Raw genomic sequence first — 13,788 nt, 5'->3', positions numbered from 1 at the left:
ACACACAGCATCAGGGATCAGAGTATGCTTAAAAAGTACATTTTTATTATTTTTAAATTTTCCATGTCATTTCCTTAAACCAGTGGTCCTAATTAATAGAATAATTACATTTTCATCCCCTCTCTTGGCACACTTTCTCTGGAAATTCTTATAAGCAGAAGAGTGTCAGAAGCAATCAGCAGGAAGGATAAGGTGGAGACAGCAAACGGGTTCAATAATCTACAAATTCTCACGGACAGTGACAGCAGACAAAACATAGTGTTGCTGTGAGCTAGTGACAGTGTCACGCTTGCATATCAAGTTTAGCAAATGTCTTTCCATCTTCGTGACATGAGCCAGGTTATTCATCACCTGTCACACTGTGTGGATTACAGCAGTACAGCGTTCAAGATCGAATTCCTTCGGTAGTGCCTTCTAAAAAATTCTTAAGATCTTTTTCTAGTAAAAGTCATTAGACTTTAACAGAAAAAAGTATAGTCATCAGAACTTTAAAAATGACATATCTCATCACTCTGATAATCCCTTTAACCACTCATTTAAAAAAAAGTGATTTATGGCAAGTGGCAAAAAAAAAAAGCGTTAATAGGGACTTCAACAAACAGGCTGTGCAGGTGCGTGCTTGTCTTTTATTCTGTACCTCAGCAACCACCTGGAGTACTTTGGTTTTCATGTCAATCAGCTTCTCTTTCAAACTAAAAACAGGAGAATGCTTTGAGATGGGCACAGCTGTTCTGATAGACATGAATCATATCTGGGCTAAAAATTTGATGTAGTTCTTTACATTAGAAAAACTCCCCAGGAGAGAAGTCAGGGGCATGCAGTGGCTCCTTGTGAAAACCTGAGTAGATTTTGCATTTTCGTGGCTCTCTTGACCACTGATATCAAATCAAAAGTAGACACCATTCTCTACTTAAAGTGGACAGTTCTGCCAGCACAGTAAGTGAGCACTTGATTGCATCTTTCCCGCTGTCCTTGCTCCCATTTGCCCATCTCAGGTTTTCAACCGGCAGTGTCAGAGTGAGGCTTCCTGATACCCCCGCCCTTGGCCCTGGTGCCGTGACTTTGTGGTAAATTTGTCCTTACAGGGGCGCCTGGGTGGCAGAGCGGTTAAGCGTCTGCCTTCGGCTCAGGGCGTGATCCCGGCGTTATGGGATCGAGCCCCACGTCAGGCTCCTCTGCTATGAGCCTGCTTCTTCCTCTCCCACTCCCCCTGCTTGTGTTCCCTCTCTCTCGCTGGCTGTCTCTATCTCTGTCTTATAAATAAATAAAAAATCTTTAAAAAAAAAAAAATTTGTCCTTACAAGCATCAGGTGGGATAGGATAAGACTATTTTCCCTCAAACAACCTCACAGAGAAAAGGCTTCTGTGAAACAGTCCCCCGGCAGCCTAGCCACGGGGGAGAGCGACACAGAGGACGGAGCACATGCAGCCGCTCCGACGTGTGAGGCGGGCACCCGGCAGCCCCTGACGCTTTCTTGCTGGTGGCCCCAGCCTCAGCAGGCACCAGGTCCGTCCCGCGGCCCCGCTTGCTTTCTTTAACCCCCAGAAGTGGGCAGATAACGAGGGCACACCGAGTGCTTCATCTTTAAGTTGTCACTCTCCTGGGCACTTCTGTCTTTCACGTGAGCTCCATGGAGACCAGCAGGCTTGGCCCCAAAGGCCTCCCGTCTGTAACGGAGGATTTCACTTACCATGACCGCCGGACAGATGAGAGCAGGCTCTGCGGCATGTTCCAGACTGCCCAGCGGCCTTCCCCACGCCCGGCCGCCCCTGAGGCCTCCTCCCCCATGACTGGTTCGCCGCTCGCTTGACGTTGCCCTCTGTCACCACTTGTGGCCCACCCCCTCCCCATGCCCACTACAGATTCTGTGTGTTTCCAGCATCCAGACCTCATAGTCAGCAGATGTAATAATGGTGGTATTAAGTAGTCTAGCCTGCAGTACTAAGTATTAAAAATGACTCCATGTGATTTTAAATATTTAACTTTGTGAAGGAAATGGACAGAGGGCCCTTGGCTATTTTTAAAAAAAAGAAAGAAGGAAAGAATAGGAGATGCCGGTTCTCATGGAAACCGTTGGAGCTTTTCCCCCACAATAAGGGTCGACCCGATGGCATTTTTACAGAAGTTGTAAACTCCGCCTGCATCTTGTCTTCCAGCGAGCCAGTGGGAGGTGGCGTACAGTGGGTCGGCCACGGAATACACTTTCACCCACTTGAAGCCGGGCACTCTGTACAAGCTGCGAGCGTGCTGCATCAGTACTGGTGGGCACAGTCAGGTTGGTCTTGTTTCGGTGTAAAGGTAACTTCTTGGCTCAAATTCAGACAACCCATCCGGACCGTCGGAATAAAATTACTATTTTAAAATATACTGCGGTCATGCAGCTCGCCACGGTGTCACATCAGGAAACGAAAACTAGAGTTTCTTAAATTGTGCTTTAGAGGACAAAAAAGATAGGCCCAGACGATTCTCAGCTGAGTTGTGGTATAGTCTGGTACATTTGTCGCTGAGTTATTTCTTAGACTTTGGCGTGATCCCATGTGACAACTGAAGATTGCACGTTGCCTGACATTCATATTAGTTAACAAAGAGGAACGTCCGTTATTGCAATGGTACAAAAATAGAATTTAGAGTCTCAAAGAGACGCCCTCTTGTACAGCTCTGACAATTTTGTGAGCGTGAGATACACCTTCCCCAAGGTACTTTACTGCCATCTGCTGGAAAATTATTACAAAAACCATATAAATCTAGGATGACAGAGATGAATGATACCTTTGCGGTTGTGCAGTGCCCAACTTACACAACTGTAGGCAGCAGTGTATTCCTTATTGTCTGCTTTTTATTTGACCTTAGACCAGCCAGTTTAATAAATGTTAAGAACCTTGCTTTCAACCACACTGTGTTCTCATCATGCTCAAAATAACCCCATAAATACACAGGGAGTGCCCTAGAAATCAGATAATTGTTGTCTAAATGACTTTAACTTACATTCGGAGAGTGAGTGAAAGGCAAGATAGTAAAAAGCCATTTTCTTTGTAGGGATATTTAACACTGTGGTTTGAAACCATTCTGAGAGAGAGACTGAGAGATGGTGGTTTAGGGCCCTGTGCTGGGTTTATTTTTCACAAGAACGCCTGCCATTAGGGCGCCTAGCTTTGCAGTTGGCAGTCAGCATACCTCCAGTGTTGTCTTGTGTTTCTTTTCTTTCTCCCCCGCAAGGATGGCAGTACTGTGATATCTAGACTACCCATATAGGGAGACTGTGTGAAAAGAGGATCCAGTGAGACCATTCTCCAGTGCCAGAGCTCTCTGGAATGCTTCCCAGGGTGGGGTATACCCACGTCAGAGCCACGGGCTGGGTTGTCAGCTGGCACCTCCCGTGTGAGGCGTGGCCCAGGGCCCCTGCTGTCTGACTGTACGGAGCCCGTCTCTGCACGTTGCTTCGCAGGAAGGAGGAGTTTGGTTGAGCGGCACGCCCCCTCCCCACCCTGTTTTCTCCTGTCTCAGAAAGACAGTCACCTTCCACATCACCAGCCTTACACAACCAGATTCTCCAAAAAGAAGGCTAGCTTATTTTAGCGCTCACAGAACCTGCTGGTTAACATCAGACTCGGTTGATTAATACTGAATTTATTTGCTTTTCTGTCCTGCATGTGGATGGTTAGCCATTTATGGCGCCATTTACAGATTTCCTCCAGCTGTTGTTTTGTGTTCTCTTCTGTCCTCATGAAGGATCTAATTTTGGTTTAAGGGAAAGAAATTGTGTGCTTAGAATAGACAACCCGTGTCTGTGAATCTGACTTCAGAAATAATCATTTTTACCAGTGCCATGTGCAGTATATAGTCACACTTACATGCACGTGCACGCACACGAGAGAAGATCTTGTTGCCTAAAAATTACGCGTACACAAGTAGGGCGTGGTGTCAAAATCCGAGCTCAGGCTTCGGCAAAATCAAAGAGGAGGTTGAAGCAAAAGTCGAACCATAGCGCAGGAGAAGGTGGGATGAGGGGTAAGAGAACTCGACCGGCCTGCCCATGTAGACACTCTCCACTCTCGCTCCTCGAACCATCGTTTCACCACCACCCACTCATCCTGGACACTCACATCCAAGAATTCTGTTTCCCCCACCTCTTGTCTTCTTCCCTTTTCCTCCTCTTCAATATGGTGATCCATCACCTTGTGCGATGTTGTTTAAGTTTTCTATTTGCTTTACCCATCCCCCTGACAAGATCCAGCTTTGCAAATCTGTAGCTCTTAGATGGGGCGGGGGGGGGGCGGGGAGAAGGATGGGAATCCTTGTCCTCAGTGTACTTTAATGTCTTGAATTATTTCCTCACCTTTTCAAGTCTTATGAAATGAATTTATTTCCTCAATTGAACTAAAGATTTTTTGAGAAAAAAAATTATGTGATACACATTCAACACGTAACCCCCTTTTGGTAGCATGTTCAGTTGTAGGTTAGAAATTGTCCAGCGTGTGGAGGTCTAGTGAACTCTAAGAGATGGTTCTCTCCGCTGTTTCTCCTGCAGTGTTCCGAAAGTCTCCCTGCTCGCACACTAAGCATTGCACCCGGTCAGTGTCGACCCCCGAGGGTCTTGGGTCGACCGAAGCACAAAGAAGTCCACTTAGAGTGGGGTGAGTGAACAAATCTTGACATTGACAGTTGGGACAATCGGAGATTAAATTTAAGATTTCATGCTTTGTTATTAAGTCGGCAGTCTCCTAAAAACCATAGTGTTTTTGGTTGAAAGTGTCTATTTTCTGTTGAACGTGCGTTGGCCTGGGTTTGTGTTCGCCTGTGCTCTGTTGCTCATCCTTTATGCCCGGAGGTGCCGCACGTGCTTGGGGGGGGTCCTCTGTCCTTCAGGGGGCACTTTCCCAGAAGATCTTGCAGAGCGGCCAGTCTTGTTCAGGAATGTTGCAACTTTATTCATAAAAGCAAAGTTGTGCTCGATGTAGAGGTGAAAGCAAGCGGTGGTTCGTAAGGTAACGTCTCATTCTTTTGTCCGGCGGGTCCTGGCGCTTTGTGATGTTGAGTCACGCTGTCTGAGCATTTCCTGTTGTGTCAGCAGTTTACGGCATGTAGAATTGCCAATATAAACCTGCAGAACTCTGACTGCTTTTTCCCCACAACTTATATGTCTACAACATAATATTTCATCTTGATTTAATGAGACCTTTGGTTTTAAGTTAAAGAGAAGATTTTCTTCTTCCATAGCTTCCTTTCCTTAGAGTGTAAAGACATTTGCCTGATGGTTCTGTGGTTTTCAAATTATTTTATTAATGTAATTAAATGTACTTAAATGTATTATTTGGAAAGTACAGATAATATCCAGAAACTCTTCCGTATCTCTTTTCTTTTGCGGGATGGGGGGGCTCTTCTGCAAGAAAGGTACAGAGGACCAGCCACCCGCATGATGTTTTGCAAACCTGGTGGGAAGCCAGGTGTGATGGGGTCAGCTGGAAGCACAGAAATGTTAAGGTGAAAAACATTCTCCATTCCAGATGTTCCTGCCTCGGAAAGTGGCTGCGAAGTGTCGGAGTACAGCGTGGAGATGACGGAACCCGCGGACGTGGCTTCGGAGGTGTACCATGGGCCAGAGCTCGAGTGCACCGTTGGCAACCTGCTGCCCGGAACCATGTATCGTTTCCGGGTGAGGGCTCTGAATGACGGAGGGGTGAGTACAAGCTTGTACGGTGCAATCCAAGTACAGCGTTCTGACTTCCAAACCCACCGTCCTGAAATTCCTCAGCGGTACCGATCCTGCCTTGGCAACCATTAAGGAAGTGTATGTAAAGTCTCTTCTCTGAAGTGGTGCATTGCTGTGATTTCCTATTGACCCAGCATTGCTAATTTTGTTTTGTCCTCATATCATTCTTTTTTTTTCTTTTAAAGATTTTGTTTATTTGAGAGAGCGAGCACAGGCAAGGGGAGGGGGAGGGGCAGAGAGAGAGGGAGAAGCAGACTCCCCACTGAGCAGGGAGCCTGATGTGGGGCTCGATCCCAGGACTCTGGGTTCATGGCCTGAGCCGAAGGCAGACGCTTCACCGACTGAGCCAGCCAGGTGCCCCCTCATATCATTCTGTTAAGAAAGAGTTCAAGGGGGACGCCTCAAGGTTAATAAGAACATCACCCTTTTGATGCTTTTGGTTGTTGTAAAAATAATTTCCTACTTGCTCATTGACTATATTAATCAGTTATGGGAAATCAGGACTACATAGTAACTCCTTTACTGTATTGTTGAAATGACCCAGCAGTATCTTAGGTCAGTTTTTAGAACTGGAGTCGGGTAGAGGGCAGGGAGGTCAGCTTCTTGTTCTCTTTGCTTCAAGTGAAGACTGGAGAACTCTTCTCGGCCCTGCCTTCTGCTGCTGCTCTGGGCGGTGCTAGGTGGCCTGAGACCGAAAGTTTATGTCTGTATTACACCCAAATTTTAAATTGCAGAGTGGGTTGGGGGGAGATTCACAATAAGAACAAGGTAACCAGATACTGTCGGGCTTTCTGGTACGGACTGCTGCCACAGACCCCCAGGCTTACTCGTGATTTGTTCAGTCGAGTCCATACAAATAAATAGATGGAATTAATTGATGGAATGTTTAAAAATAAGAGAGCACAGCCAACAGCGGCATAAGGTTGGCGGTGACTTTTTCTCATTCACAGTAGTCTTGCGCGAGCCTGGCAGATGGGAACACGTTGGTCTCCAGTCCATTTCCTGCGAGCCACGCTCACAGTGAAAACATTTGGTCTAAAGTCGGATCTCAAGCCTTTAGCAGGAGCTGAATTCCTTCTAATTCCCAGTTGGGAAGGAATTTCAGGCACAGCACAACTATTGAAATTTTTTAAAAAATTAGCATAAAACTAAACAATAAAGTTTTGATGAGAAGATAAGAACACTTATGCACCTGAACTTTTAGAATTAAAAAGAGCATGGAAGGTGATGACCACAGGTGCTGCGGAAACTGTTGTACTGTTTTTTTTGCCCATTTTCCAGTCCGTTGTTCAGGGCATCTCCACCATAACAAAGATAAATGTGCAGCTCTGTGGCTCTGAGTTTTACTTTCTGCCTCCTTTCACTCATTTATCATCTAAAAAAAAATTGTCATCAGCCTCAGTTTATTCCTGTCCTATTGAAAGTGAACCACACATCTGACTGTAGTCAGTTCTGAGGTCTGTTCCAGAGAGCCTCTCTCCCATCCACCCCCCGCCCAGCATATTTGCAAGTTATCTTGGAAAATTTGAGTGGTTTTTTGGTTGTTGGGGTTTTTTTAATCTTCTTTTCCCATTTTGGAAAAGCATAGTCATATACTTCATTAGCCTGGAAATTATTTTATTTTTATTCTTTGCCCAAGCTCTTTGTGGAATCACAAATTCCACTATTAAATGGGGTGATTATGGTTCTCTCGAAATAATGGCAGTTGGCTCTGAGTAGTGTGATCACCGAAGGCCGTATAAAGAAAAGAGCAGTGCAGTATAAAACTTCCAGATAGTTGAGATGGTGGGGTCATGCTGAGACCATGTTAACAGGAGCATTCATTTTCAAAATGGAAAATACCAACAACTAGAAGAAATACTTAGAATTTGATAACCACCAATTTCAACTAGATTTTTGTGTGTTGAAAATTAAACTGTGGTGTACATCTGACTTCGTTTTCTTTGATGTCCTATGAGAAATGTTAAAACAGAAAGCCGTGTTTCAAAAATCATCATGTTTTTGTTTCTGATGTCACAGTAAAGGAAAAATGGTGAACCATCTTTGTGATCCTTTGGAATAAAAAGACTATACATATATAAGACATTTACCACTCAGGGGGCGCCTGGGTGGCACAGCAGTTGGGCGTCTGCCTTCGGCTCAGGGCGTAATCCCGGCATTATGGGATCGAGCCCCACATCAGGCTCTTCCGCTAGGAGCCTGCTTCTTCCTCTCCCACTCCCCCTGCTTGTGTTCCCTCTTTCGCTGGCTGTCTCTATCTCTGTCGAATAAATAAATAAAATCTTTAAAAAAAAATTAAAAAAAAAAGACATTTACCACTCAGGCAATGTATGTAGGAAAAAACCTTATACACATTCAACTGAAAGTGAAAACCATTCGGAAATATTTTTTAATCAGTTGTACTGATGATGGCGTTAACCTGGCCCTTACATATGCGCACACACGTGTGTGTGTTCTCTTTCAGTATGGCCCCTATTCTGATGTCTCAGAGATTACCACTGCTGCCGGGCCTCCTGGACAGTGCAAAGCACCTTGTATTTCTTTTACACCTGATGGATGTGTCCTAGTGAGTTGGGAGGTAAGTCAGGCACGTGTTCTGCATCGATTTCTGTTTCTTCTACTTTGCCACCAAATGCAAGTTACGAGAAACCTACAAGGCTAAAACTCACAGGTAAGTGATTGTTACACATTAATCTCCCTTGCCATTTGCTTGTATCATTTAGAGTTGTGCAGATTCTGTCACTTGTCAGAATTGAAAGGAAATTGAGTATCTCTTTCACGTCTGTCTTCTGTATTTGAAATATCCAGGGGCATGTTGCTGTTTTCCCCAGTTTAGTTCGTGGAACACCAACATCATAGGATCATCTTCTCAATGAAATTAACTTGAATTTCTGCTTTCCAGAGTCCTGAGAGCTCTGGTGCCGACATCTCAGAGTACAGGTTGGAATGGGGCGAGGATGAACAATCCCTGGAGCTCATTTATCATGGGACGGACACCGGCTTTGAGATAAGGGATCTGTTGCCCGCAGCACAGTATTGCTGTAGACTCCAGGTAGGTGGGCAGTACTCAGGTGTTACTCATAGACACTGCTGTTCCGAGAGAGACTCTGGGGAACTTACTCAAAGGCCTGTGATGGAGGCTATCAAGAGGGATGATATGGAAAAAAAAAAGACTCCTCTTAAATAAAATAAATTTAATTGTTTTGGTGTCTTATAATTCATAGCTCCTTCTCTAGGAGGTCCTGCAACATAAGAGCAAAAACCAAGTCGACACCACTCTATTTCTCATTATCCTGCACTCTTGCCTGTGAATTCACTGAATAAATGACTGAGTCCGAGGGAAAGGTGTCACAGCTCCTTAGGGAAGATTCCTTCTGTCTGAATTCTCCTGACATGCACATGTCAGTGGGAGAGATGCTTAAAACTGGCAAAAGACAGAAGATGTGTATGGAGGGGTTAAATGGAGCCAGCAGTGAACATTAGAGTGATGTGGACTAGTCGGCATTCGATTGCAGCCTCTACCTCCCACTTCTCATGACCGTTAACAAGGCTGGTTAGCCGTAAGCTTTGACTGGGGAGTCCAGATGGAATAACATCAAGAACAGTTGGCTCCTAGCCTAACCCCTAGAAGTGACAGTAATCATGAGATTACTTGTACTTTATTGACTCAGATAAGTTATTTTTACCCCCTTTGTAAAGCCTTACTGTCCTAAGAAAACAGGGTTCTTTGTCCATTTCTTTCCGTTTGTTTAATAACATTTTTTGAGCACAACTTTGTGCCAGAATCAAAGGGCGATCAGGATGATTGAGAGGAGAGATACAAAGGTTAGTCAGATGTGGTCCTGGCCTTGGAGAAGTCTGTCTTCACACATGTTAGACTTAAATAGATTAAGAAGCAAAGATTCCAGATTTAGGTTTCCACCCGATTTAAGTGACGAATCAAATTGCTTATTACAAGTCCATCAACATACCAGTGTCTCTGACCTCTTTGGAGAAAAGATTCCCTTCGTAAATTAATTTTCCAGATCAACTGAGGCTTCTCTGTTGAATTCTGAAGCCTGCTTTATCATAAACATCCTGATTAAACTCTTTTGTTATATGCCTTCCTTCCTTGTTGAATGGAGCACCTGGGACGTAATTAACTCTTTGTCAATGAGTCAGGGTCACAGCACATTATCTGATCTTTATAATAGCAGTGCTGAGTCATTGGGAAAAGGTTACAAAATATGTGCTACACTCCTGTTTTTGGAACAAGGCAGGATATAAATAAAGAACTGTCTGCCACCACAGGGAAGAACTTCACTAGGCCTTTCGAGTTTCAGAATTTTACCGAAAAGAGTTGAAGTATTGTCATGAAATAGGATTAGATATGACAAATATTACAGTAGAGTTTCAAAAGTGATTTCTTAGCAAATGAGTGCTCTGAACTTCTTTGAAGTTACCAATCATACATAAGTGTTATGGGGCACCTGGATGGCTCAGTCAGTTTAGCCTTTGTCTTCAGCTCAGGTCATGATCCCCGGGTCCTGGGATAGAGCTCTGCATCTCCCTTTCCCTCTGTCCCTCCCCCAGCTCATGCTCTCTCTTTCTCTCACTCTCTCAAATAAATAAATAATCTTTAAAAAATAAAACATTAAAATAAGTATTTGAGCTCACTTTCATTTAGTTTTGTAATACGTCCTCATAAACTCTCCTATGAATTAAATGAGAGCTAGATTTTAGAGTACATTCACTTTTGTAAGGAGTCTGCTGAATGTTTTTGTAAGGAAGAAAGTCCCTGTTTACTGACATTCACTGAGCACATACTCTGTATCAGGTACTGTTCTAGTTGCTGGGGCTACAGCAGTGAGTGAGACAGACAGCTTTGCCCTTGTGGAACTTGCATTCTCATCAGGAAATAATGAAATGAAATACACCCTACGGTGGTGATAAATGCTATGATGAAAAAGAGAGAAGGGAAATAGGAAATGAGGATCACAGTGGGTGGGGGTGGGGTGGGGTGACTACAAATTTAAATACGGCGAGAGGGCTTGAGAGAAGGCCTACAGATGATTGAGTGAGCTGTGCAGATGTCTAGGGAAAAAGCTTCCTGAACAGAAGGGCAGCAAATTGCAAAGGCCCTGAGACAGGAGCAGACTTGATGTCCTTGTGAAACAGCAAGGAAGCCAGTGTGGCTGGAGCAGAGCAAGTGAGGGGGACAGGAGTAGGTGTTGAAGTCAGAGTGCCAGTGGGTTTGGGGGGGGGTGGTGAGCAGATCAGATAGGGTCTTGCACGCTTTGTGAGGACTTTGAAGTTTATTCTGAATATGGTGGGAGGCCATGGAAGGGATATGAGCAGTATCACTGTGCTTGCTGTGAATACAGAATATCAGGCAAGGGCTGACACCCACATACCAGTTAGAAGGTCATTACCGGAGTCAGATGAGAGTTGAATGTATTGGACCAGGCTTGGTGCAGGATGTGCTGGTGGCCTGGATTGGGGTATGCGAGGAAGAAAGATGTCCAGTGGTGTCTCAGGGATATGACCTGAACAACCTGAAGGATGAGACGGACTATAGCAGGTACAGTGGGGGTTTTTGGATGGGGTAGAGATGAGGGAACTGTGTGGACAGTTGAGTTGGAGATGCCTATTTGACGTTCAAGTGGAGATATCCAAAAGGCAGTTAGATATACTGGGCTGGCATTCAAGACAATGGTCTGAGCTACGCAAGTAAATTTGGGAGTGGGATATAAATAGCATTAGGATATAATATGACATTTATCCCTGAGATATGATATAAATGGCATTTACCCCCAAGACAAGATGAGATTTCGAGGAGTTAGAACGGAGATTTAAAAACAAAAAAAGGAGGGGCACCTGGGTGGCGCAGTCATTAAGCATCTGCCTTCGGCTCAGGGCGTGATCCTGGCATTCCGGGATCGAGCCCCACATCAGGCTCCTCTGCTAGGAGCCTGCTTCTTCCTCTCCCACTCCCCCTGCTTGTGTTCCCTCTCTCGCTGGCTCTCTCTCTCTCTCTGTCAAAAAATGAATAAATCTGAAAAAAAAATAAATAAAAATTTAAAAATTTAAAAAATTTAAAAAAAAAGAAGAGGTGTCCAAGGCCTGAGCCCTAGTGGCCTCCAGTGTTGAGAGATCCAGGTGATAAGTAGCAATGGGTAAAGGTGATTGAGAAGCAGCAGCAGGTAAGTAGAAACAAGACTATGGCCCTGGAAACCAAGTGAATAAGTATTTTGTAGAGCAGTGAATAATGAACGTCTCAGCTGTTGCTCCCAGGTAAAATCAGAAAGGGCTGAGAATTGACTTCAGAAAGGAGTTTATCATTCATGTGGAAAACTCTAGAAGAGTACTTGCCATTTACTGTCTACCCAAGACAGTTATTGGGAGGATGTCACAAAACAGCATATAATCTGAAGTAAGCTATACAAATACAAAGTGTTATTTTAAAATTATTTTTCATAAAAGGTGACGACGGTGATATTATCTTCTGCTTTATTAACAGAAAAGTTGTCATTGGCACTTTTTGGAAAAGCGGTTGTTAAAGTGAACATTCCTGAGATTTATTTCTATGCATATTTCTAGAAGTAAATTGTGTACTTTGTTACATTTATGTGGCAGCACCTAACATGGAGGCATTAGAATTTACATTGGGGTAATGTGGACTTTGTCTTGCTCTTGTCTTTTTAGGCTGTCAATCAAGCTGGAGCAGGACCATATAGTGAGCTTGTCCTCTGCCAGACACCAGCATCTGCCCCTGACCCTGTCTCCACTCTCTGTGTCCTGGAAGAGGAGACCCTCAATGCCTACCCTGATTCACCTTTTGTGTGCCTTGTACTGAACTGGGAAGAGCCGTGCAATAATGGATCTGAAATCCTTGCTTACAATATTGATCTTGGAGACGCTAGCATCACCGTGGGCAATACCACCACCTATGTTATAAAAGACCTCCTTCCAGAAACCACCTACCGGTGAGTGCAGGGAAGCAGAAATACAGTTGCATCAACACATCAGTACTTGGGACTATAGACCCTTCAGGTTCTAAAGGCCAAACGAGTGAATTCTAATCATTCTTAATATATTTAAGGGTATTAAATGCAAATACATCTTTAAAACTTGTAGCTTTGTACTTTGTGAGTCAGTTACAAATTTGTACATTTCCTAACCCTGGAGGGGGAATTTTACCTGCTGCTTTAAATTAGTTCTTCCCTCTTGGTCTCTTAGCAGCCACTTTCAAACTTTGTGCTTTTACTGTGACTCGTGTCACTGCAGACACCCTCTGTGCTCAGCATGTACTAGCTCACCTCTGAAGCCGGGCTCCACCATTCTTTTGATTCCCCAAAAGCAGACACAGTGTTACAAAGCATTCGTGATGTAGCTTTTACTCAGGGTTGTTGTAAGGGGCCAAAGAAAAAAGTTACATTACACACTACTGAGCAAAGCTCAATTAGCATCTGCAGTCTTTCTCCCCCACCCGGAGTTCTTCTCTGAGAGCCAGCAGCTTCCCTTTCCTCTGCTCACGCATCTTTTTCTCCAACTTGGCCTCTTAAAATTTCAAATTATTTAGCTCTATGTCCAAGTTGCCTTAACTCCTTGAAAACGGAAAGCGTGCGATTAGTGTTAGAAGAGTCCAGGAACAGCCGTGGTTACTGAGGTGGGCCTTCTCAGAGCATCATCCTTTGTCAGGTTCCAGACTGCTCTGATTTACGATGGCAGGAAAGCAGTGCACATTCAGTAGGAACTGGACTCAGATTTTGAATTTCGATCTGTTCCTGGGCTAGCGGTTATGGGGTCTGATCCTGTCTCCCAGGATGCCGGGCAGTGGCAGCAAGCCGCAGCAGCCAGGCCAGCCACGCACTCGGGATCGTCAGCAACCATTGCGTTTGCAACCTTTCTGTACCCTTGCAGCCTTTCTGGTTTTCACTTTCAGACCAGTACGCAGTACATTACAGAAGATCCTTAATCCTTGAGTATACAGTACTTTGCGTTAGAGGATTTCGCCCAGCTGTAGGCTAATGTAAGTGTTTCTGAGCATGTTTAAATGGGCTAGGCTAAGCTTCAGTGTTTAGTAGGTTAGGTATAT

At 44.5% G+C, this 13,788-nt stretch overlaps 1 protein-coding gene across 6 annotated transcripts in view; it reads left to right on the top strand.

Moving 5' to 3' along the window:
- The window catches only part of FNDC3B (fibronectin type III domain containing 3B), a 339,887-nt gene that overhangs the window by 285,575 nt on the left and 40,524 nt on the right, over nt 1–13,788 (top strand). For all 6 annotated transcript variants that reach the window (XM_034662802.1, XM_034662824.1, XM_011227894.3 and 3 more), the window contains 6 exons: nt 2,158–2,276; nt 4,530–4,635; nt 5,506–5,678; nt 8,176–8,289; nt 8,614–8,763; nt 12,396–12,676. In XM_034662802.1, the coding sequence (XP_034518693.1) occupies nt 2,158–2,276; nt 4,530–4,635; nt 5,506–5,678; nt 8,176–8,289; nt 8,614–8,763; nt 12,396–12,676 (943 nt within the window). The remainder of the gene's footprint in view (nt 1–2,157; nt 2,277–4,529; nt 4,636–5,505; nt 5,679–8,175; nt 8,290–8,613; nt 8,764–12,395; nt 12,677–13,788) is intronic.

The sequence above is a fragment of the Ailuropoda melanoleuca genome, chromosome 1 (assembly GCF_002007445.2).
Source record: "Ailuropoda melanoleuca isolate Jingjing chromosome 1, ASM200744v2, whole genome shotgun sequence".
In the NCBI taxonomy this organism is placed as follows: domain Eukaryota; kingdom Metazoa; phylum Chordata; class Mammalia; order Carnivora; family Ursidae; genus Ailuropoda; species Ailuropoda melanoleuca.
This window is presented reverse-complemented; position numbering and strand designations above follow the sequence as displayed.